Genomic DNA, 25,104 nt, shown 5'->3' on the forward strand with positions numbered 1-25,104 from the left:
ATACAAAAAAGATCTTCATGATCCAGATAATCACATTGGTGTGATCACTTGCCTAGAGCCAGACACCTTGGAATGCAAAGTCAAGTGGGCCTTAGGAAGCATTACTACAAACAAAGTTAGTGGAGGTGATGGGATTCTAGTTGAGCTATTTCAGATCTTAAAGATGATGCTGTGAAAGTGCTGCACTCAATATGCCAGCAAATTTGGAATACTCAGCAGTGGCATCAGGACTGGAAAAGTTCAATTTTCATTCCAATCCCAAAGAAGAGCAATGTCAAAGAGTGTTTAAACTACTGCACAATTGCACTCACCTCACATGCTAGCAAAGTAATGCTAAAATCCTCCAAGCCAGGCTTCAACAGTAGGTGAACTGTGAACTTCCAGATACAAGCTGGATTTGGAAAAGACAGAGGAACCAGAGATCAAATTGCCAACATCCATTGGATCACTGAAAAAGTAAGAGAGTTCCAGAAAAACACCTGCTTTATGACTACACCAAAGCCTTTGACTGTGTGACTCACAAGAAACTGTGGAACATCTTAAAGAGATGGGAATACCAGACCACCTTACCTGCCTCCTGAGAAATCTGTATGCAGGTCAAGAAGCAATAGTTAAAACCAGATATAGAAAAACAGACTGATTCCAAATTAAGAAAGGAGTACATCAAGACTGTATATTGTCACCCTGTTTATTTAACTTATATGCAGAGTACATCATGCGAAATGCCAGGCTGGATGAAGCACAGGTTGGAATCAAGATTGCTGGGAGAAATATCAATAACCTCAGATATGCAGATGACACCACCCTTATGGCAGAAAGCAAAGAAGAACTAAAGAGCCTCTTGATGAAAGTGAAAGAGGAGAGTGAAAAAGTTGTTTTAAAACTCACCATTGGGGGTGGTCCTAAGATGGTGGAGGAATAGGATGGGCAGACCACTTTCTCCCCCACAAATTCATCAAAAGAACGTTTGAACGCTGAGTAAATTCCACAAAACAACTTCTGAATGCTGGCAGACATCAGGCACCGAGAAAAGCAGCCCATTGTTTTCAAAAGGAGGTAGGAAAAAATATAAAAGATAAAGATATAAAGATAAAAGATAAAGATAGAGAGGCAAAAGAGGTAGGGATGGAGCTCCATCCTGGGAAGGGAGTCTTAAAAAAGAGAGAAGTTTCCAAATACCAGGAAACACTCTCACTGCCAAGTCTGTGGCGAGCCTTGGAACCTCAGAGGGCAACATAACTGGGAGGAAAAATAAATAAGTAATTAAACCCCACAGATTACATGCCCAACGGTAACTCCCAGTGGAGAAGCAGTGCAGACGCCTGTACCCGCCACTAGCAAGTGGGGGCTGGGCAGAGAGGTGCAGGCTGCATTGCTTAGAGTAAGGACCAGGCCTGAATGCCCCCGAGGGCAATCTGAGGGAACTTACTTGAGATAGCAAACCAGACTGTGGGATAGCTACCTTGCGAAAAGCCCTAACCTAAGACACCACCAGGCCTGCTCACAGAACAAAAGTACTGAGCAGAGCTAGCTGGCTGCAGACCGGCCCATCCCCTGCCAGACACAGGCAGGAAGGGCAGCCAGAGCCGGAAGGGGGCAATTGCAGCCCCAGAGAGGCAGCATCTAACAAACTGCAAGCAGGCTTTGTTGCGAACCAAGACTTCTTGGGATTCTGGACGGTCAACATCCACCTGAGAAGGTGTGCTGGTTTTACACCCAGAAAACCAAGTGGCAGGGATGGGGGAGGCGATAAATTGCAGCGACCGTGCTCGCCAAACACCTGGTCACCTGAGCTGTTCGGACCTGGGAAGGGCACAAAATGCAGGCCCAACCAGTCTGCGCCTTTGAGGACTACCCGAGTGCCTGAACCCGAGTTGCTTAGACCTGGGAAGTGCATACAACTCAGGGCTCAGACAGTTCCCGGCAGAGCAACCTAGAGCCTAAGCAGTGTAGACAGGGAAAGCACACACGCCGTGAGTGGGGGCAAACCCAGTGTGGCTGAGACACTGTGAGGACTCCCCACAGACACCAGTGATATTTGTTTGCAGTGAACCTCCCTCCCCACAGCAAGACTGAACAAGGGAGCCTAAAAAAGTGTCTACCACTGCCCCCTTGTGTCAGGGCAGAAATTAGACACTGAAGAGACCGGCAAACATAGGAAGCTAAAACAAACAGGAAACCGCCTTGGAAGTGACAGGTGCAATAGATTAAAACCCTGTAGTTAGCACTGACTACATAGGAAGGGGCCTGTAGATCTTGAGAAGTATAAGCCGGATCAAGGAACTATCTGAAAGTGAAGTATAGATGGAGAAGTCTTGAGGCTACTGTAAGAATAAGACTGAAAACCAGAGGCAGGAGGTTTAAGTCCAAATCCTGAGAACACCAGAGAACTCCTGACTCCAGGGAACATTAATTGATAGGAGCTCATCAAATGCCTCCATATCTACACTGAAACCAAGCACCACCCAAGGGCCAACAAGTTCCAGAGCAAGACATACCACACAAATTCTCCAGCAACACAGGAACATAGCCCTGAGCTTCAATATAGAGGCTGCCCAAAGTCACTCCAAACCCACTGACATCTCGTAACTCATTACTGGACACTTCATTGCACTCCAGAGAGAAGAAATCCAGCTCCACCCACCAGAATACCAACACAAGCTTCCCTAACCAGGAAACCTTGACAAGCCACCTGTCCAACCCCACCCACTGAGGAAACTCCACAATAAAGAGAACTTGACAAACTGCCAGAATACGGAAAGGCCACCCCAAACACAGCAATATAAATAAGATGAAGAGGCAGAGAAATACAGAGCAGGTAAAGGAACAGGATAAATGCCCACCAAACCAAACAAAAGAGGTAGAGATAGGGAATCTATCTGATAAAGAATTCCGAATAATGATAGTGAAAATGATCCAAAATCTTGAAAACAAAATGGAGCTATAGATAAAGGATTGAGAAGATGCAAGAAAGTTTTAACAAGGACCTAGAAGAAATAAAAAAGAGTCAATATATAATGAACAATGCAATAAATGAGATAAAAAACACTCTGGAGGGAACCAATAGTAGAATAGTGGAGGCAGAAGATAGGATACATGAGGTAGAAAATAGAATGGTAGAAATAAATGAAACAGAGAGGAAAAAAGAAAAATGAATTAAAAGAAATGAGGACAGTCTCAGAGACCTCTGGGACAATGTTAAACGCCCCAACATTCGAATCATAGGAGTCCCAGAAGAAGAAGACAAAAAGAAAGAGCATGAGAAAATATTTGAGGCAATAATAGTTGAAAACTTCCCTAAAATGGGGAAGGAAATAATCACCCAAGTTCAAGAAACCCAGAGAGTCCCAAACAGGATGAACCCAAGGCGAAACACCTCAAGACACATATTAATCAAATTAACAAAGATCAAACACAAAGAACAAATATTAAAAGCAGCAAGGGAAAAACAACAAATAACACACAAGGGGATTCCCATAAGGATAACAGCTGATCTTTCAATAGAAACTCTTCAGGCCAGGAGGGAATGGCAAGACATACTTAAAGTGATGAAAGAAAATAACCTACAGCCCAGATTACTGTACCCAGCAAGGATCTCATTCAAATATGAAGGAGAAATCAAAAGCTTTACAGACAAGCAAAACCTGAGAGAATTCAGTACCACCAAACCAGCTCTCCAACAAATGCTAAAGGATCTTCTCTAGATAGGAAACACAGAAAGAGTGTATAAACTTGAACCCAAAACAACAAAGTAAATGGCAACGGGATCATACTTATCAATAATTACCTTAAATGTAAATGGGTTGAATGCCCCAACCAAAAGACAGACTGGCTGAATGGATACAAAAACAAGACCCCTATATATGTTGTCTACAAGAGACCCACCTCAAAACAAGGGACACATACAGACTGAAAGTGAAGGGCTGGAAAAAGATATTCCATACAAATAGAGACCAAAAGAAAGCAGGAGTAGCAATACTCATATCAGATAAAATAGACTTTAATACAAAGGCTGTGAAAAGAGACAAAGAAGGACACTACATAATGATCAAAGGATCAATCCAAGAAGAAGATATAACAATTATAAATATATATGCACCCAACATAGGAGCACCGCAATGTGTAAGACAAATGCTAACAAGTATGAAGGGGAAATTAACAATAACACAATAATAGTGGGAGACTTTAATACCCCACTTATACCTATAGATAGATCAACTAAACAGAAAGTTAACAGGGAAACACAAACTTTAAATGATACAATAGACCAGTTAGACCTAATTGCTATCTATAGCACATTTCATCCCAAAACAATGAATTTCACCTTTTTCTCAAGTGTACACGGAACTTTCTCCAGGATATATCACATCTTGGGCCATAAATCTAGCCTTGGTAAATTAAAAAAAAAATTGAAATCATTCCAAGCATCTTTTCTGACCACAATGTAGTAAGATTAGATCTTAATTACAGGAGAAAAACTATTAAAAATTCCAACATATAGAGGCTGAACAACACGCTGCTGAATAACCAATAAATCACAGAAGAAATCAAGAAAGAAATCAAAATATGCATAGAAACAAATGAAAATGAAAACAACAACCCAAAACCTGTGGGACACTGTAAAAGCAGTGCTAAGGGGAAGGTTCATAGCAATACAGGCATACCTCAAGAAACAAGAAAAAAGTCAAATAAATAACCTAACTCTACACATAATGCAAGTAGAAAAGGAAGAAATGAAGAACCCCAGGTTAGTAGAAGGAAAGAAATCTTTAAAATTAGGGCAGAAATAAATGCAAAAGAAACAAAAGAGACCATAGCAAAAATCAACAAAGCCAAAAGCTGGTTCTTTGAGAGAATAAATAAAATTGACAAACCATTAGCCAGACTCATCAAGAAACAAAGGGAGAAAAATCAAATCAATAAAATTAGAAATGAAAATGGAGAGATCACAACAGACAACACAGAAATACAAAGGATCATAAGAGACTACTATCAGCAATTATATGCCAATAAAATGGACAATCTTGGAAGAAATGGGCAAACTCTTAGAAAAGTACAACTTTCCAACACTGAACCAGGAAGAAATAGAAAATCTTAACAGACCCATCACAAGCACAGAAATTGAAACTGTAATCAGAAATCTTCCAGCAAACAAAAGCCCAGGTCCAGACGGCTTCACAGCTGAATTCTACTAAAAATTTAGAGAAGAGCTAACACCTATCCTACTCAAACTCTTCCAGAAAATTGCAGAGGAAGGTAAACTTCCAAACTCATTCTATGAGGCCACCATCACCCTAATACCAAAACCTGACAAAGATGCCACAAAAAAAGAAAACTACAGGCCAATATCACTGATGAACATAGATGCGAAAATCCTTAACAAAATTCTAGCAATCAGAATACAACAACACATTAAAAAGATCATACATCATGACCAAGTAGGTTTTATCCCAGGGATGCAAGGATTCTTCAATATCCGCAAATCAATCAATGTAATACACCACATTAACAAATTGAAAAATAAAAGCCATATGATTATCTCAATAGATGCAGAGAAAGCCTTTGACAAAATTCAACATCCATTTATGATAAAAACCCTCCAGAAAGCAGGAATAGAAGGAACATACCTCAATATAATAAAAGCTATATATGACAAACGCACAGCAAACATTATCCTCAATGGTGAAAAATTGAAAGCATTTCCCCTAAAGTCAGGAACAAGACAAGGGTGCCCACTCTCACCACTACTATTCAATATAGTTTTGGAAGTTTTAGCCACAGCAATCAGAGCACAAAAAGAAATAAAAGGAATCCAAATTGAAAAAGAAGTAGTAAAACTCTCACTGTTTGCGATGACATGATCGTCTACATAGAAAACTCTAAAGACTCCACCAGAAAATTACTAGAGCTAATCAATGAATATAGTAAAGTTGCAGGATATAAAATCAACACACAGAAATCCCTTGCATACCTATACACTAATAATGAAAAAATAGAGAAATTAAGGAAACAATTTCATTCACCATTGCAACAAAAAGAATAAAATACTGAGGAATATATCTACCTAAAAAACTAAAGACCTATATATAGAAAACTATAAAACACTGGTGAAAGAAATCAAAGAGGACACTAATAGATGGAGAAATATACCATGTTCATGGATCAGAAGAATCAATATAGTGAAAATGAGTATACTACCCAAAGCAATCTATAGATTCAATGCAATCCCTATCAAGCTACCAACGGTATTCTTCACAGAGCCTGAACAAATAATTTTACAATTTGTATTGAAATGCAAAAAACCTCGAAGAGCCAAAGCAATCTTGAGAAAAAAGAATGGAACGAGAGGAATCAACCTGCCTGACTTCAGGCTCTACTACAAAGCCACAGTCATCAAGACAGTAGGGTACTGGCACAAAGACAGAAATATAGATCAATGGAACAAAATAGAAAGCCCAAAGATAAATCCACGCACCTGTGGACACCTTATCTTTGACAAAGGAGACAAGAATATACAATGGAGAAAAGACAATCTCTTTAACAAGTGGTGCTGGGAAAACTGGTCAACCACTTGTAAAAAAAATGAAACTAGAACACTTTCTAACACCATACACAAAAATAAACTCAAAATGGATTAAAGATCTAAACATAAGACCAGAAACAATAAAACTGTTAGAGGATAACATAGGCAAAACACTCTTTGACATAAATCACAGCAGGATCCTCTATGACCCACCTCCCAGAATATTGGAAATAAAAGCAAAAATAAACAAATGAGACCTAATTAAACTTAAAAGCTTTTGCACAATGAAGGAAGCTCTAAGCAAGGTGAAAAGACAGCCTTCAGAATGGGAGAAAATAATAACAAATGAAGCAACTGGCAAAGAATTAATCTCAAAAATATACAAGCAACTCCTGCAGCTCAATTCCAGAAAAATAAATGACCCAATCGAAAAATGGGCCAAAGAACTAAACAGACATTTCTCCAGAGAAGACATACAGATGGCTAACAAACACATGAAAAGATGCTCAACGTCACTCATTATCAGATCAGATCAGTCGCTCAGTTGTGTCCGACTCTTTTCAACCCCATGAATTGCAGCACACCAGGCCTCCCTGTCCATCACCAACTCCCAGAGTTCACCCAGACTCACGTCCATCGAGTCAGTGATCCCATTCAGCCATCTCATCCTCTGTCATCCCCTTCTCCTTCTGCCCCCAATCCCTCCCAACATCAGAGTCTTTTCCAATGAGTCAACTCTTTGCATGAGGTGGCCAAAGTACTGGAGTTTCAGCTTTAGCATCATTCCTTCCAAAGAAATCCCAGGGCTGATCTCCTTCAGAATGGACTGGTTGGATCTCCTTGCAGTCCAAGGAACTCTCAAGAGTCTTCTCCAACACTACAGTTCAAAAGCATCAATTCTTTGGCACTCAGCCTTCTTCACAGTCCTACTCTCACATTCATACATGACCACAGGAAAAACCATAGCCTTGCAAATCAAAACCACAGTGAGGTACCATCTCATGCCAGTCAGAATGGCTGCGATCCAAAAGTCTACAAACAATAAATGCTGGAGAGGGCGTGGAGAAAAGGGAATCCTCTTACACTGTTGGTGGGAATGCAAACTAGTACAGCCACTATGGAGAACAGTGTGGAGACTCCTTAAAAAACTCGAAATAGAACTGCCTTATGACCCAGCAATCCCACTACTGGACATACACACTGAGGAAACCACAATTGAAAGAGACACGTGTACCCCAATGTTCATCCCAGCACTGTTTATAATAGCCAGACCTGGAAGCAACCAAGATGTCCATCAGCAGACGAATGGATAAGAAAGCTGTGGTACATATACACAATGGAGTATTACTCAGCCATTAAAAAAATACATTTGAATCAGTTCTAATGAGGTGGATGAAATTGGAGCCTCTTATAGAGTTAAGTAAGCCAGAAAGAAAAACACCAATACAGTATACTAACATATGTATATGAAATTTAGAAAGATTGTAACAATAACCCTGTATGCAAGACAGCAAAAGAGACACAGATGTATAGAACAGTCTTTTGGACTCTGTGGGAGTGGGCGAGGGTGGGATGATTTGGGAGAATGGCATTGAAACATGTATATTATCATATGTGAAATGAATCCCCAGTCCAGGTTTGATGCATGATACAGGATGCTTGGGGCTGGTGCACTAGGATGACCCAGAGGGATGGTATGGGGAGGGAGGTGGGAGGGGTGTTCAGGATGGGGAACACATGTACACCCATGGCGGATTCATGTCAATGTATGGCGAAACCAATACAATATTGTAAAGTAATTAGCCTCCAATTAAAATAAATAAATAAAACCCTCACCATTCAGAAAACTAAGATCATGGCATCTGGTCCCATCACTTCATGGCAAATAGATGGGGATACAGTGGAAACAGTGGCTGACTTTATTTTTGGGGGCTCCAAAATCACTGCAGATGGTGACTGCAGCCATGAAATGAAAAGACGCTTGCTCCTTGGAAGAAAAGCCATGACCAACCTAGATAATGCATTAAAAAGCAGAGACATTACTTTGCCAACAAAGGTCTCTAGTCAAAGATACGGTTTTTCCAGTAGTCATGTATGGATGTGAGAGTTGGACTATAAAGAAAGCTGAGTGCCAAAGAATTGATGCTTTTGAACTGTGGTGTTGGAGAAGACTCTTGAGAGTCCCTTGGACAGCAAGGAGATCCCGCCAGTCCATCCTAAAGGAAATCAGTCCTGAATGTTCATTGGAAGGACTGATGTTGAAGCTGAAACTCCAATACTTTGGCCACCTGATTGAAAAACTGACTCACTGGAAAAGACCCTGATGCTGAGAAAGATTGAAGGCAGGAGGAGAGGGGGATGACAGAGGATGAAATGGTTGGATGGCATCACTGACTCGATGGACATGAGTTTGAGCAAGGTCTGGGAGTTGGTAATGGACAGGGAAGCATGGTGTGCTGCAGTCTGTGGGGTTACAAAGAGTTGGATATGACTGAGTGACTGAACTGAACTGAGTCCAAGACCACTTCAAATCACACTATATGTATTCATGAGTAGTATGAATACCTTTAAAAATTTTAATTAATTTATTTTAATTGGAGGCTAATTACTTTACAATATTGTAGTATTTTTCTATACATTGACATGAATCAGCCACGGGTGTACATGTGTCCACTATCCTGAACCTCACCTCCTACCTCCATTCCCATCCCATTCCTTAGGGTCATCCCAGTGCACCAGCCCCGAGCTCCCTGTCTCATGCACTGAACCTGAACTGGCGTCTATTTCATATATGGTAATATACATGTTTTAATGTTATTCTCTCAAATCATCCCACCCTCACCTTCTCCCACAGAGTCCAAAAGTCTGTTCTTTATCTCTGTGTCTCTTTTGCTGTCTTGCATAGATGGTCATCATAACCATCTTTCTAAACTCCATATATATGTGTTAATATACTGTGTTGGTGTTTTTCCTTTGACTTATTTCACTCTGTATAATAGGCTCCAGTTTCATCCACCTCATTAGAACTGATTCAAATGCATTCTTTTTAATAGCTGAGTAATATTCCATTGTGTATATGTACCACAGCTTTATTTTTTTTAAGTTTTATTTTACTTTTAAACTTTACAATATTGTATAGGTTTTGCCAAACATCGAAATGAATCCACCACAGGTATACATGTGTTCCCCATCCTGAACCCTCCACCCTCATCCCTCCCCATACCATCCCTCTGGGTCGTCCCAGTGCACCAGCCCCAAGCATCCAGTATCGTGCATCGAACCTGGACTGGCGACTCGTTTCATACATGATAGTATACATGTTTCAATGCCATTCTCCCAAATCTTCCAACGCTCTCCCTCTCCCACGGAGTCCATAAGAATGTTCTATACATCAGTGTCTCCTTTGCTGTCTCGTATACAGGGTTATTGTTACCATCTTTCTAAATTCCATATATATGTGTTAGTATACTGTATTGGTGTTTTTCTTTCTGGCTTACTTCACTCTGTATAATAGGCTCTAGTTTCATCCATCTCATTAGAACTGATTCAAATGAATTCTTTTTAATGGCTGAGTAATACTCCATTGTGTATATGTACCACAGCTTTCTTATCCATTCCTCTGCTGATGGACATCTAGGTTGCTTCCATGTCCTGGCTATTATAAACAGTGCTGCGATGAACATGGGGTACATGTGTCTCTTTCAATTCTGGTTTCCTCAGCATGTATGCCCAGTAGTGGGATTGCTGGGTCATATGGCAGTTCTATTTCCAGTTTTTTAAGGAGTCTCCACACTGTTCTCCATAGTGGCTGTACTAGTTTGCATTCCCACCAACAGTATAAGAGGGTTCCCTTTTCTCCACGCCCTCTCCAGCATTTATTGTTTGTAGACTTTTGAATCGCAGCAATTCTGACTGGCTTGGAATGGTACCACATAGTGGTTTTGATTTGCATTTCTGTGATAATGAGTGATGTTGAGCATCTTTTCATGTGTTTGTTAGCCATCTGTATGTCTTCTTTGGAGAAATGTCTATTTAGTTCTTTGGCCCATTTTTTGATTGGGTCATTTATTTTTCTGGAATTGAGCTGTAGGAATTGCTTGTATATTTTTGAGATTAGTTGTTTGTCAGTTGCTTCATTTGCTATTATTTTCTCCCATTCTGAAGGCTGTCTTTTCACCTTGCTTATAGTTTCCTTTGTTGTGCAGAAGCTTTTAAGTTTAATTAGGTCTCATTTGTTTATTTTTGCTTTTATTTCCAATATTCTGGGAGGTGGGTCATTGAGGATCCTGCTGTGATGTATGTCGGAGAGTGTTTTGCCTATGTTCTCCTCTAGGAGTTTTATAGTTTCTGGTCTTAGGTTTAGATCTTTAATCCATTTTGAGTTTATTTTTGTGTATGGTGTTAGAAAGTGTTCTAGTTTCATTCTTTTACAAGTAGTTGACCAGTTTTCCTAGCACCACTTGTTAAAGAGATTGTCTTTTCTCCATTGTATATTCTTGCCTCCTTTGTCAAAGATAAGGTGTCCACAGGTGCATGGATTTATCTTTGGGCTTTCTATTTTGTTCCATTGATCTATATTTCTGTCTTTGTGCCAGTACCCTACTGTCTTGATGACTGTGGCTTTGTAGTAGAGCCTGAAGTCAGGCAGGTTGATTCCTCCAGTTCCATTCTTCTTTCTCAAGATTACTTTGGCTGTTTGAGGTTTTTTGTATTTCCATACAAATTGTGAGATTATTTGTTCAGGCTCTGTGAAGAATACCATTGGTAGCTTGATAGGGATTGCATTGAATCTATAAATTGCTTTGGGTAGTATACTCATTTTCACTATATTGATTCTTCCAATCCATGAACATGGTATATTTCTCCATCTATTAGTGTCCTCTTTGATTTCTTTCACCAGTGTTTTATAGTTTTCTATATATAGGTCTTTAGTTTTTTAGGTAGATATATTCCTCAGTATTTTATTCTTTTTGTTGCAATGGTGAATGGAATTGTTTCATTAATTTCTCTTTCTATTTTCTCATTATTAGTGTACAGGAATGCAAGGCATTTCTGTGTGTTGATTTTATATCCTGCAACTTTACTATATTCATTGATTAGTTCTAGTAATTTTCTGGTGGAGTTTTTAGGGTTTTCTATGTAGATGATCATGTCATCTGCAAACAGTGAGAGTTTTACTTCTTCTTTTCCAGTTTGAATTCCTTTTATTTCTGTTTCTGCTCTGATTGCTGTGGCCAGAACTTCCAAAACTATGTTGAATAGTAATGGTGAAAGTGGGCACCCTTGTCTTGTTCCTGACTTTAGGGGAAATGCTTTCAGTTTTTCACCATTGAGGATAATGTTTGCTGTGGGTTTGTCATATATAGCTTCTATTATGTTGAGGTATGTTCCTTCTATTCCTGCTTTCTGGAGGGTTTTTATCATAAATGGATGTTGCATTTTGTCAAAGGCTTTCTCTGCATCTATTGAGATAATCATATGGCTTTTATTTTTCAATTTGTTAATGTGGTGTATTACATTGATTGATTTGTGGATATTGAAGAATCCTTGCATCCCTGGGATAAAGCCCACTTGGTCATGATGTATGATCTTTTTAATGTGTTGTTGTATTCTGATTGCTAGAATTCTGTTAAGGATTTTTGCATCTATGTTCATCAGTGATATTGGCCTGTAGTTTTCTTCTTTTGCGTGGCATCTTTGTCAGGTTTTGGTATTAGGGTGATGGTGGCCTCATAGAATGAGTTTGGAAGTTTACCTTCCTCTGCAATTTTCTGGAAGAGTTTGAGTAGGATAGGTGTTAGCTCTTCTCTAAATTTTTAGTAGAATTCAGCTGTGAAGCCATTTGGTCCTGGGCTTTTGTTTATTGGAAGATTTTTGATTTGTTTCTGTGCTTGTGATGGGTCTGTTAAGATTTTCTATTTCTTCCTTGTTCAGTTTTGGAAGGTTATACTTTTCTAAGAATTAGTCCATTTCTTCCAAGAGTCCATTTTATTGTCATATAGTTGCTGATTGTAGTCTCTTATGATCCTTTGCATTTCTCTGTTGTCTGTTGTGATTTCTTCATTTTCATTTCTAATTTTGTTGATTTGATTTTTCTCCCTTTGTTTCTTGATGAGTCTGGCTAATGGTTTGCCTATTTTATCTATCTTCTCAAAGAACCAGATTTTAGTTTTGTTGCTTTTTGCTATACTCTCCTTTGTTACTTTTTCATTTATTTCTGCCCTAATTTTTATGATTTCTTTCCTTCTACTAACCCTGGGGTGTTTCATTTCTTCTTTCTCTAGTTGCTTTAGGTGTAAAGTTAGGTTATTTATTTGATTTCTGTCTTGTTCCTTGAGATAAGCTTGTGTTTCACTGCTTTTACTGAATCCCATAGGTTTTGGGTTGTTGCTTTTTCATTTTCATTTGTTTCTATGACATGGAAGAACAGATTGGTTCCAAATAGGAAAAGGAGTACGTCAAGGCTGTATATTGTCACCCTGCTTATTTAACTTATATGCAGAGTACATCATGAGAAACGCTGGGCTGGAAGAAGCACAAGCTGAAATCAAGATTGCCGGGAGAAATATCAATAACCTCAGATATGCAGATGATACCACCCTTATGGCAGAAAGTGAAGAGGAACTAAAAAGCCTATTGATGAAAGTGAAAGTGGAGACTGAAAAAGTTGGCTTAAAGCTCAACATTCAGAAAACGAAGATCATGGCATCTGGTCCCATCACTTTATGGGAAATAGATAGGGCAACAGTGGAAACAGTGTCAGACTTTATTTTTCTGGGCTCCAAAGTCACTGCAGAGGGTGACTGCAGCCATGAAATGAGATGTATGGATTTCACATCCATGTATGGATGTGAGAGTTGGACTGTGAAGAAGGCTGAGCGCCGAACAATTGATGTTTTTGAACTGTGGTGTTGGAGAAGACTCTTGAGAGTCCCTTGGACTGCAAGGAGATCCAACCAGTCCATTCTGAAGGAGATCAGCCCCAGGATTTCTTTGGAAGGAATGATGCTAAAGCTGAAACTCCAGTACTTTGGCCACCTCATGCGAAGAGTTGACTCATTGGAAAAGACTCTGATGCTGGGAGGGATTGGGGGTGGGAGGAGAAGGGGACGACAGAGGATGAGATGGCTGGATGGCATCACTGACTCGATGGATGTGAGTCTGGGTGAACTCCAGGAGTTGGTGATGGACAGGGAGGCCTGGTGTGCTGCAAATCATGGGGTTGCAAAGAGTCGGACATGACTGAGCGACTGAACTGAACTAATGATTCCATTGCCATTTTCTTTGTTGTTTTGTGTTTGAGTTTATAAACCTTTTCTGTGTTTCCATTCTAGAGAAGATTCTTTAGCATTTGTTGAAGAGCTGGTTTGGTGGTGCTGAATTCTCTCAGCTTTTGCTTGTCTGTAAAGCTTTTGATTTCTCCTTCATATTTGAATGAGATCCTTGCTGGGTATAGTAATCTGGGTTGTAGGTTTTCCTCTTTCATCACTTTAAGTATGTCCTGCCATTCCCTCCTGGCCTGAAGAGTTTCTATTGAAAAATCAGCTGTTATCCTTATGAGAATCCCCTTGTGTGTTATTGTTTTTCCCTGGCTGCTTTTAATATTTGCTCTTTGTATTTGATCTTCATTAATTTGACTAATATGTGTCTTGGGGTGTTTCACCTTGGGTTTATCCTGTTTGGAACTCTCTGGGTTTCTTGGACTCGGGAGACTATTTCCTTCCCCATTTTAGGGAAATTTTCAACTATTATCTCCTGAAGTATTTTCTCATGCCCTTTCTTTTTGTCTTCTTCTGGGACTCCTATGATTTGAATGTTGGGGTGTTTAACATTGTCCCAGAGGTCTCTGTGATTGTCCTTATTTCTTTTATTTCTTTTTTCTTTTTTCGTCTCTGCTTCATTTATTTCAACCATTCTGTCTTCCACTTCACTTATCATATCTTCTGCCTCAGTTATTCTGCTGTTGCTTCCTTCCAGAGTGCTTTTCATCTCAGGTATTGCATTATTTATTATTGATTGACTCTTTTTTATTTCTTCTAGGTCCTTGTGAAACATTTCTTGCATCTTCTCAATCCTTGTCTCTAGTCTATTTATCTGTAGCTCCATTTTGTTTTCAAGATTTTGGATCATCTTTACTATCATTCTGAATTCTTTTTCAGGTAGACTCCCTATCTCATCCTCTTTTGTTTGGTTTGGTGGGCATTTATCATATTCCTTTACCTGCTGAATATTTCTCTGACTTTTCATTTTGTTTAGATTGCTGTGTTTGGCGTGGCCTTTCTGCAGGCTGAAAATTTGTGGTTACTCTGTATTGTGGATGTTGCTCCCATCCTGTCAAGGTTTTCTGGTTAGAGAAACTTGCGTCTGTATTCTGGTGGGTGGAGCTGGATCTCTTCTCTCTGGAGTGCAATGAAGTGGCCAGTAGTGAGTTTTGGGGTGTTATGGGTCTTATGGCAGAAAATGAAGAGGAACTAAAAAGCCTCTTGATGAAAGTGAAAGTGGAGACTGAAAAAGTTGGCTTAAAGCTCAACATTCAGAAAATGAAGATCATGGCATCCGGTCCCATCACTTCATGGGAAATAGGTGGGGAAACAGTGGAAACAGTGTCAGACTTTATTTCTCTGGGCTCCAAAATCACTGCAGATGGTGACTGCAGCCATGAAATTAAAAAACGCTTACTCCTTGGAAGGAAAGTTATGACCAACCTAGATAGAATATTGAAAAGCAGAGACATTACTTTGCCAACAAAGGTTTGTCTAGTCAAGGCTATGGTTTTTCCTGTGGTCATGTATGGATGTGAGAGTTGGACTGTGAAGAAGGCTGAGCGCCAAAGAATTGATGCTTTTGAACTGTGGTGTTGGAGAAGACTCCTGAGAGTCCCTTGGACTGCAAGGAGATCCAACCAGTCCATTCTGAAGGAGATCAGCCCTGGGATTTCTTTGGAAGGAATGATGCTAAAGCTGAAACTCCAGTACTTTGGCCACCTCATGCGAAGAGTTGACTCATTGGAAAAGACTCTGATGCTGGGAGGGATTGGGGGCAGGAGGAGAAGGGGACGACAGAGGATGAGATGGCTGAATGGCATCACTGACTCGATGGATGTGAGTCTGAGTGAACTCCAGGAGTTGGTGATGGACAGGGAGGCCTGGCATGCTGCGATTCATGGGGTCGCAAAGATTCGGACACGACTGAGTGACTGATCTGATCTGATCTGGGTTTGATGTGACTTTGAGCAGTCTGTATTTTAATGTTTGGGCTGTGTTCCTGTATTGCTAGAGAATTAGCGTGGTATGTCTTGCTCTGGAACTTGCTGGCTCTTGAGTGGAGCTTGGTTTCAGTGTAGGTACAGAGGCTTTTGGATGAGCTCTTGTCGAGTAATGGTCCCTGGAGTCAGGAGTTTTCTGGTGTTCTCAAGTTTTGGATGTAATCCTCCTACGTCTGGCTTTCAGTCTTACTCTTACAGTAGCCTCAATACTTCTCCATCCATACAGTGCAGATAATAAAATATCTAGGTTAATGGTGAAAAGATTCTCCACAGAGAGGGACACCCAGAGAGGTTCACAGAGTTACATGGAGAAGAGAAGAGGGAGGAGGGAGATAAAGGTGACCAAGAGGAGAAGAAGGGGAGTCAAAAGGGGAGAGACCAATCCAGCCAGTAATCAGTTCCCTAAGGTTCTCCACAGCCCGGACACCCAGAGAGATTCACAAAGTTAAGTAGAGAAGAGAAGAGGGAGGGAGGAGATAGAGGTGATCTGGGGGAGAAAAGGGAGAGTCAAAAGGGGAGACAGCAGTCAAGCCAGTAATCAAAGTTCAGTTCAGTTCAGTCACTCAGTCATGTCTGACTCTTTGTAACTCATGGACTGCAGCATACCAGGCCTCCCTGTCCATCACCAACTCCTGGAGTTCACTCAAACTCATGCCCATTGAGTCGGTGATGCCATCCAACCATCTCATCCTCTGTCGTCCCCTTCTCCTCCCGCTGTCAATCTTTCCCAGCATCAGGGTCTTTTCAAATGAGTCAGTTTTTCACATCAGGTGGCCAAAGTATTGGAGTTTCAGCTACAACATCAGTCCTTCCAATGAATATTCAGGACAGATTTCCTTTAGGATGGACTGGTAGGACCTCCTTGCAGTCCAAGAGACTCTTGAGAGTCTACTCCAAAACCAAAATTCAAAAGCATCAATTCTTCAGCACTAGTTTTCTTTGTAGTCCAACTCTCACATCCATACATGACCACTGGAAAAACCATGGCTTTGACTAGAAGGACCTTTATTGGCAAAGTAATATTTCTGCTTTTTAAAATGCTGTCTAGGTTGGTCATGACTTTTCTTCCAAGGAGTAAGCGTCTTTTCATTTCATGGCTGCAGTCACCATGTGCAGTGATTTTGGAGCACCCAAAAATAAAGTCTGCTACTGTTTCCACTGTTTCTCCATCTATTTGCCATGAAGTAATGGGACTGGATGCCATGATATTTGTTTTCTGAATGTTGAGCTTTAAGCCAACTTTTTCACTCTCTCATTCACTTTCATCAAGAGACTCTTTGGTTCTTCTTCACTTTCTGCTGTAAGGGTGGTGTCCTCTGCATATCTGAGGTTATTGATATTTCTCCCAGCAATCTTGATTCCAGTCTGTGCTTCATGCAGCCCAGTGTTTCTCATGATGTACTCTGCATATAAGTTAAATAAGCAAGGTGATAATATACAGCCTTGACGTACTCCTTTTCCTATTTGGAACCAGTCTGTTGTTCCATGTCCAGTTCTAACTGTTGCTTTTTGACCTGCATACAGATTTCTCAAGAGGCAGGTCAGGTGGTCTGGTATTCCCATCTCTTTCAGAATTTTCCACAGTTTATTGTGATTCACAGAGTCAAATGCTTTGGCATAGTCAATAAAGGAGAAAATAGATGTTCTTCTGGAACTCTCTTACTTTTTTGATGATCCAGAAGATGTTGGCAATTTGATCTCTGCCTTCTCTAAAACTAGCTTGAACATCTAGAAGTTCATGGTTCATGTATTGTTGAAGCCTGGCTTGGAGAATTTTGAGCATTACTTTACTACCGTGTGAGATGAGTGCAGTTGTGCAGTAGTTTGAGCATTCTTTGGCATTGCCTTTCTTTGGGATTGGAATGAAAACTGACCATTTCCAGTCCCTTGGCCACTGCTCAGTTTTCCAAATTTTCTGGTATATTGAGGGCAGCACTTTCACAGCATCACGTTTTAGGATTTGAAATAACTCAACTGGAATTCCATCACCTCCACTTAGCTTTGTTTGTAGTGATGCTTCCTAAGGCTCACTTGACTTCATATTCTAGGATGTGTGGTTCTAGGTGCGTGATCACCCCATCATGATTATCTGGGTCGTGATGATCTTTTTTGTACAGTTCTTCTGTGTATTCTTGCCACCTCTTCTTAATATCTTCTGCTTCTGTTAGGTCCGTACCATTTCTGTCCTTTATCGAGCCCATCTTTGCATGAAATGTTCCTTTGGTATCTCTAATTTTCTTGAAGAGATCTCTAGTCTTTCCCATTGTGTTGTTTTCCTCTGTTTTTTTGCATTGATCGCTTAGGAAGGCTTTGTTATCTCTTCTTGCTATTCTTTGGAACTCTGCATTCAGATGCTTATATCTTTCCTTTTCTCCTTTGCTTTTCACTTCTCTTCTTTTCACAGTATTTGTAAGGCCTATTGAGACGGCCATTTTGCTTTTTTGCATTTCTTTTTCTTGAGGATGGTTTTGATCCCTGCCTCTTGTACAATGTCATGAACCTCCGTCCATGGTTCATCAGGCAGTCTGTCTATCAGATCTAGTCCCTTATATCTATTTCTCACTTCCTCTGTATAATCATTGGGGATTTGAGTTAGGTCATACCTGATGGTCTAGTGGTTTCCCCTACTTTCTTCAATTTAAGTCTGAATTTTGCAATAAGGAGTTCATGATCTGAGCCACAGTGAGGTCCAGGTAATCACATCCCTAAGCAAAAATGGGTACTGAAGATTAGATTCTTAAAGGTACAAAATTGAAACAAATACCAAAAAGCAAAGATTAAAAATCTGGAGTAGAGGTTAGACTCTCAAACATGTAATATTAAAAGTACAAAAGAAAATCACAAAAATTATAAAAAATATATATGAAATTTGCTTTAAAAATCGGGTTTTTTTGGCAAGGTAATACTAGGTTATAAAAATGAAAATTAAAGGAGTAATAAAGAACTTAAAAAAATTTAAAAATAATAATAGTAAAAATATATCTAGGAATTTCTCTGGAGCTGTTGAGGACAGTGTGGGGTCAGTTCAGTTTCAGATAGTTCCTTGTTTCAGCTCACATTTCTTCTTAAGGTCTATAGGCCCCTTCCAATGCTTAGTCAATGCTAACTACTGGGTTTTAATCTGTTGCATCTGTCACTACCAAAGCGTTTCCCTCTTCTTTGTTTATTTTGTCTTCCTCTGTTTTCAAGTGTCTTCAGTGTCTAATTTCTGCCCTGACACAAGGGGGCGAAGGTGGTCACTTATTTAGGCTCACTTGTTCAGTTGTGTTGTGGGGAGGGGAGGAATGCTGCAAGCAAATATCACTGGCTTGTGTGGGGAGTGCTCGCAGTATAGGGACCACACTGGGTTTGCCCCAGCTCACAGAGGCATGTGCTTTCCTGATCTACACTGCTCAGGCTCCAAGTTGCTCTGCTGGGTGTACTGTCCAAAGCAGGCCCTGCCTTTCATGCACTTCCCAGGTATAAGCTGCTCAGGTTCAGGTTCTTGGGCACTCCACAAAGGCACAGACTCAGTTGGGCGTGTGTTTGATGCCCTTCCCAGGTCCGAGCAGCTCAGGTGACCAGGTGCTTGGCCAGCTCACTGTCCCAGGTGGGCCAGGCATCTTAATCATCTCCCTGGTCCTGGCTGCTTGGTTTCCTGGGTGCGCCATGAGAGCGCTGTCTCAGGTATTCTGGGTATCTCCTCTGGGGAGCTGATCTCAGGCTGCAACCCTCCTGGCAGATGTCAACTGCCCAGGATCCAGGAAGATGTGGTTAGCAACTGGGAGCCTGCTCGCAGTTTGGTGGAGGATTCCATCTTTGGGGCTGAGATTGCCTCTTGCCTTCTGGCTCTGGCTGTTGCCCACCTGCCTCTCTGCCTCCAGTGGGTGGTGATGGGCCAGTCTGCAGCCCGCTAGCTTTCTTTGGGTATTTGCTCAATCCTTTGTTCTGTGAGCAGGCCAGATGGCGCCTTAGGTTAGAGCTTTTTGCGGGAAAGTTCTCTGTCCTTTTTTTTTTTTTTCTCTCTCTGGCTATCCCACAGTTTGGGTTGTTATCTCACATTTGCTTCCTCAGATTGTCCTTGGGGCATTCAGGCCTGGTCCTTACCCTAAGCATGCAGCCCACGCCTCCCTGTCCAGCCCCCGCTTGCTAGTGGCGGATGGGAGTGTGTGGGCTACTTCTCCTCTGGGAGTTGTGGTTAGGCACATATACTGTGATGGTTTTTTTTTTTTTTTTTTTTTTGCTCCTGGTTATGTTGCCCTCTGAGATTCCAAAACTCCCTACAGACCCACCATGAGAGGGTTTCCTGCTGTTTGGAAACTTCTCCTCCTTCACAACTCGCTCCCCAGGACAGGTCTCAGTCCCTAAGTCTTTTGTCTCTCTTTTTGTCTTTTATATTTTTTTCCTACCTCCTTTTGAGGAGAATGGGCTGCCTTTCTGGGTGCCTGGTGTCCTCCGCCAGCATTCAGAAGTTGTTTTGTGGAAGTTGTTCAGCATTCAGATGATCTTCTGATGAATTTGTGGGGGAGAAAGTGGTCTCCCCATCCTATTCCTCCACCATCTTCTGAATACCTTTTGATAAAATAAATGTTTTTCCCTTCTTACCCACTGTATCATTGCTATAATTAATTTCTTTTATACATAAGCAAATGTTATATATACATAAATACATAATTCTGCTAAATCCCCATTCTCCTGCTACTGTTTACTATTCAGAGCCTTCATATAGCTGCTGCATGCATTCTGTCAAGATTTTGTAGCTGTATTCAGTGAGAGAGACTGAGAGGGGTGTGTTGCTCCATCTTACCTGGACCTGGAGCTCTTGATTAGAAATGTGTAATTTTTCTATCATGTTGTTGTTTAGTCACTCAGTTGTATCTGACTCTTTGTGACCCCACAGACTGTAGCCCTCCAGGCTTCTCTGCCCATGGGATTTCCCAGGCACCACTACTGGAGCAGGTTGCCATTTCATTCTCCAGGGGATCTTCCGGTGCTGGGCAGTAAGGCTTGTTTTTTTGTTGTTGTTGTCAGTGACAGTGTATGAAGTGCATGTGGCAACAGGTGAGCTTTGGAATGCTGGAACAGTAGCAAACGTCTACATTGCTGTCTATGGGGAAAAGGGAGATACAGGATCCAGACAACTATTTCGATCAAAGAGCACTTTGAATTTTTTAAGAGGACAAGTAAGTAACAAAAAGTCTTTTGTTCTTCTTTCCTGGTGTTCAGGGTTGTCCCAGAAGTATTCTAGTCCACATGCTGTCATTAAAATGGTGCCTCCATGGGGAACAAGGGCTTGGTTCTCCCTGTCCACCATCATGCTGAAGTCACTACCAATTGTCTGATTTTCAACACCTGTATATTGTTAAATAAGGATTACTATGTACAGTTGACCCATGAACAACACAGGAGGCTAGGAGCTCTGGCCCCATATAGTTGAAAATGTGCATATAGCTTTACAGTTGACCTTCCACATCCATTGTTCTGCATCCTAGGATTCAACCAACCTTGCTGATTGTATATGCTGTAGTACATGTTTATTGGAAAAAATCCACATAGAAGTGGACCTGTGTAAGTTCAAACCTGTGTTGTTCACTGACCGACTATAGCATCTTTCATTGTCAAATATAGAAACTGATTGTATTACATTATATTTACTATTACTGATACTAATATTTAAGTAATACTTAATTTCTTAAAACGTCTTAAAACTGAGAAGTTTATAGACAACGCATTAACTGTTTTTTGAGGATGCAAATAGCCTTTGAGTATGTCAACATACATTCATTGTTTCCCCTTTTTTCTTAGAGTTCTCTATGTCAGTCATCGTAAATACAATAACACATGATTTTCTTTGCTAGTATTTCTGTCATTGCATAGAAAATCTTCCTTTTTCAGCAGATTTCATTCATGAATAAAGAAATGGCAGTATTACTCATTTACCATTACCAGGCATTGACTGTATTTTTGTAAATAAATGCTAATGGCTTTATCTGTTATTTATATTTTTATTGTCCATTTATGTAGAGGTAGAGTGATGGCAAAGGAGGGTATCAACAGTATTAATAAATACCAGAGAATCTGAGCTCTAACACTGGTTCTACGCCTCCCTGTAGAGAGGGATATGTTTTTTATCTGTAGAGAGGATATGTTTTTTTTGCACCTAGTGACTTTTAAGGATAAAATATATGTGAAAATATTTCAAAATGTATAAGACATGTATCTTTTGTTATCGAATTATTTTTCAACTGATACACTAAATTGTGTATTTTTCTTGCTCTTTAATCTGTATCCTTAGCCTAGGTTTTAGTGAAAGAACTCTGGGCTCCTCACTTTTACCTGTATTCTGAATACACAAACCACTGGAGCACAAACATGCATAGTTTTGATGGTAGCAGTGCACTGAGACTTCAGGCAACATGTTTTAAATGTTCAATAATTTTTGCATCAATATTCTAAAATTACTTTAGAAACATTTTTGTGAATGGTCCCTAATCATTGCTAAAACATTTCATTCAGGACAGATGGGAGTTTGTTATAGTCAAATAAATGGAGACTTACAGTGTGTTTTATAACTATTACATTTATATTATTATTATTTGAAAACATTGTAGAGAGCCCACAAATTTATGCCTTTGTAATGAAATTGGCAAGAAGGAAAAATTAGAGAACTTGTTATTATGTCCTATAAATTAATATTTCTGTTTTATCTTTACTTTTTTTTTGCAGGAATAAACACTTTTTAATAATCAATGAAGGCTGAAAATAATGTATTCAATACTTATCTTTCTTAGGAAAACAACTAAATGTTTATCTCTAAATAGTAAGACAGTGGTAAAATACAGCATCACTTTTTAAAATAGTAGCTCCTCATTGGTTATATATTTTAAATATATTAATAGTAATGTGTGCACACCTTTACTTTCTTAATGTAGAGGTGTGTATTTATTGAATGAACCTAATTCTTTCACAGTGAATTTTTACTGTATCTTAATTTGTACTCTTATTAACAATCAGCTTATGGTCTAGATCTAACTGTACTTTTTTGGTCTGTTACAGGTTGACAGCTTCCTCCTGGAAGCTGTTCACCTGGGGAATTTGTACAAGATTGTCATAGCCCATGATGGGCTTGGACCAGGTAAGAGTCTTCCACAGGTAGATATTCAAAGTGCAGTTCTGCTCTGTTCTTGTGACGCCTCATACAAATCTAGAAAAAACTGTGGAAAACTCATAATGATGTGGTTTCTAAGTATTGATTCTCTGAGGCGAGTGGCAGTGTTCCAGGCATGCTCCTGTTGGATACCATGTCTGCGTCCAGTGACAGGGACTGTCTATGAAGTGCTAACAATCATGCCAACAGCAGTACCTTAAGGAAGCTGTCCTGGCAGCCTTGCTGTGTTTCCTGTTGTGTCCTGTCTCAGCTGTGTTCTCTGCTGCCATTTTTGTTCTCACTTCTTCCCCAGGTTTCCCATCACTTTTGTGACTTGACCCACATCTTCATTTTCTGCTACTGCATAAGGTGTCCATAAGATAAAATCCTTTAACAAAAGACACGAGTAAAGTGCACATACCACAAAAAGGATAAAAAAATCCCAAAGCATCAAAGAAGATGATAAACTCTTTTACTTAAAAATGTCAACTTTCAAAACGTTAAGAACAGAGTTGTCATATCAATATGTAGTGGATATGTGTTTAAATAATTAATGAGGGACCCAGCCAAGTGACAAAGCTAGTTCAAAAGAAGTTACACAAAAATAAAAAAATATACATTTGTGATCAGTGAAAACAGAAAGAATGATAGATTTGACTAACAAATTAAAAGTATGGCTAATGTCCTAAGATAATAAAAACATACCTTTGAGATTATCTTCCCTCTTGGACAAAATTCACTTATATTTTTATCAGATCCAAGGCTATTGCATCTTATTTTTCTGCCAGTTGACAACTGATTTTACAGAGTCTGGGCTCTGATCTATGGTCAGTACTAAGTCAGGTAATATTCCATTTCTGCAGGGAGTCAGATGACTACTCAGCAGGCTTGTCAGATGGTGAATGCTCTGGTAGGACTCTGAAAGGACATGTTAATATGCCCAAGTAACATACACAGCAAATTCAATTCGGGAAATATATGTGGTAGACCTGCTATATACAAAGTGCTGTGCTGAGTATTTTCTATGGTAAATATGAAAATATTCTTCTGTTGTTTAAAAGCTTCCCCAACTGTGGTATTTCCTTACAGCAGCCCAAGCAGAAAAAGACAATATTTTAATTTGACAGTTAAATTTCCCATTTTGTCCTACTCCAAATACCCAAATAAAATGGGATTTGTGTTACTTCTGAGGATTTTCATGGTTGCTGGCACAATGTGAATATCCCATGGAGCCTGCATTCTCCAGAAGAACTTTCGTAGGTCAGCAACACAGATGCACATGTGTGCAATTATTTGAAGGTAAATGTGTACAAAAAGAATCGAGAAATACAATAAGGGATAATTTATGACAACTAAGTATGGCTCATGCTGGGAAACTGAAGGATCGTTCAGTAATAGGAAATCTATTAATAAAATACATCACCTCAGAAAGTTGAAGCAAAAAAATTATCTTTCAGCAGTTAACTAATATTATTATTAAAAATTCTTTCAAAATTTGGAACAGAAAAAATATTTTAAAATTATTTAACTCAAGATGACCACTTAATAAACAATGAAATCCATGAAAGTTAGGAATATGATAAGGATTTTTCTTCTTATGAGAATAGTCATTCTTTGGAAAGTAGAAGGTAAATTTATTGTCTACAGGTGATTTAAATGTCTATTAAAATGCAAGGAGGATCAACTGAAAAATGGATGAAAGAAGAGAATATATAAAGTGATTAGAATTTAAATCAATATACAATAACCTGAGGCTGTTTTTTTCTATTGAAAATATGAGATATAAAAGCTCTTCAGAGTAGCAGCAAAAATATATAAAATATATAAAAATTAACATCAACAATGAGAAATACATGTCCCTCTGAATTATTAAACTGGCCTGGTCTGAAAGCCGTATTGAGAAGTAATAGGAAACTCTAGCCAGGACAGTTTGATTTACAGGTTCTATCTGTCCTGAGGATTAAGTGAACCTATTTGTTCCTTAACGATTTATTTACCAACGATCTCAGCTGGCACTGTGTTCTTGTTTTGATTTGTTCTGTGTTTTGGTGAGAGAGGTGAAGGCTGTGTGTGCATGCATTTACATATTTCCTTTAGGCCCCAGCTGCCTGTGTTTGTGGTGCCTTGGCTGTTAATACGTGTTAAGAATTTTGTTTAACCAAATTGCGCCCAGGTCTCTCCATTTTTTGG

The 25,104-nt window shown here is 39.7% G+C and overlaps 1 protein-coding gene across 6 annotated transcripts in view; it reads left to right on the top strand.

The window, feature by feature from the left end:
• The window catches only part of LOC109568646 (RP1 axonemal microtubule associated), a 211,437-nt gene that overhangs the window by 132,346 nt on the left and 53,987 nt on the right, over positions 1-25,104 (top strand). For all 6 annotated transcript variants that reach the window (XM_070802547.1, XM_070802550.1, XM_070802545.1 and 3 more), the window contains 2 exons: positions 20,799-20,950; positions 22,824-22,902. In XM_070802547.1, the coding sequence (XP_070658648.1) occupies positions 20,799-20,950; positions 22,824-22,902 (231 nt within the window). The remainder of the gene's footprint in view (positions 1-20,798; positions 20,951-22,823; positions 22,903-25,104) is intronic.

This window comes from Bos indicus, chromosome 14, assembly GCF_029378745.1.
Source record: "Bos indicus isolate NIAB-ARS_2022 breed Sahiwal x Tharparkar chromosome 14, NIAB-ARS_B.indTharparkar_mat_pri_1.0, whole genome shotgun sequence".
NCBI lineage: Eukaryota > Metazoa > Chordata > Mammalia > Artiodactyla > Bovidae > Bos > Bos indicus.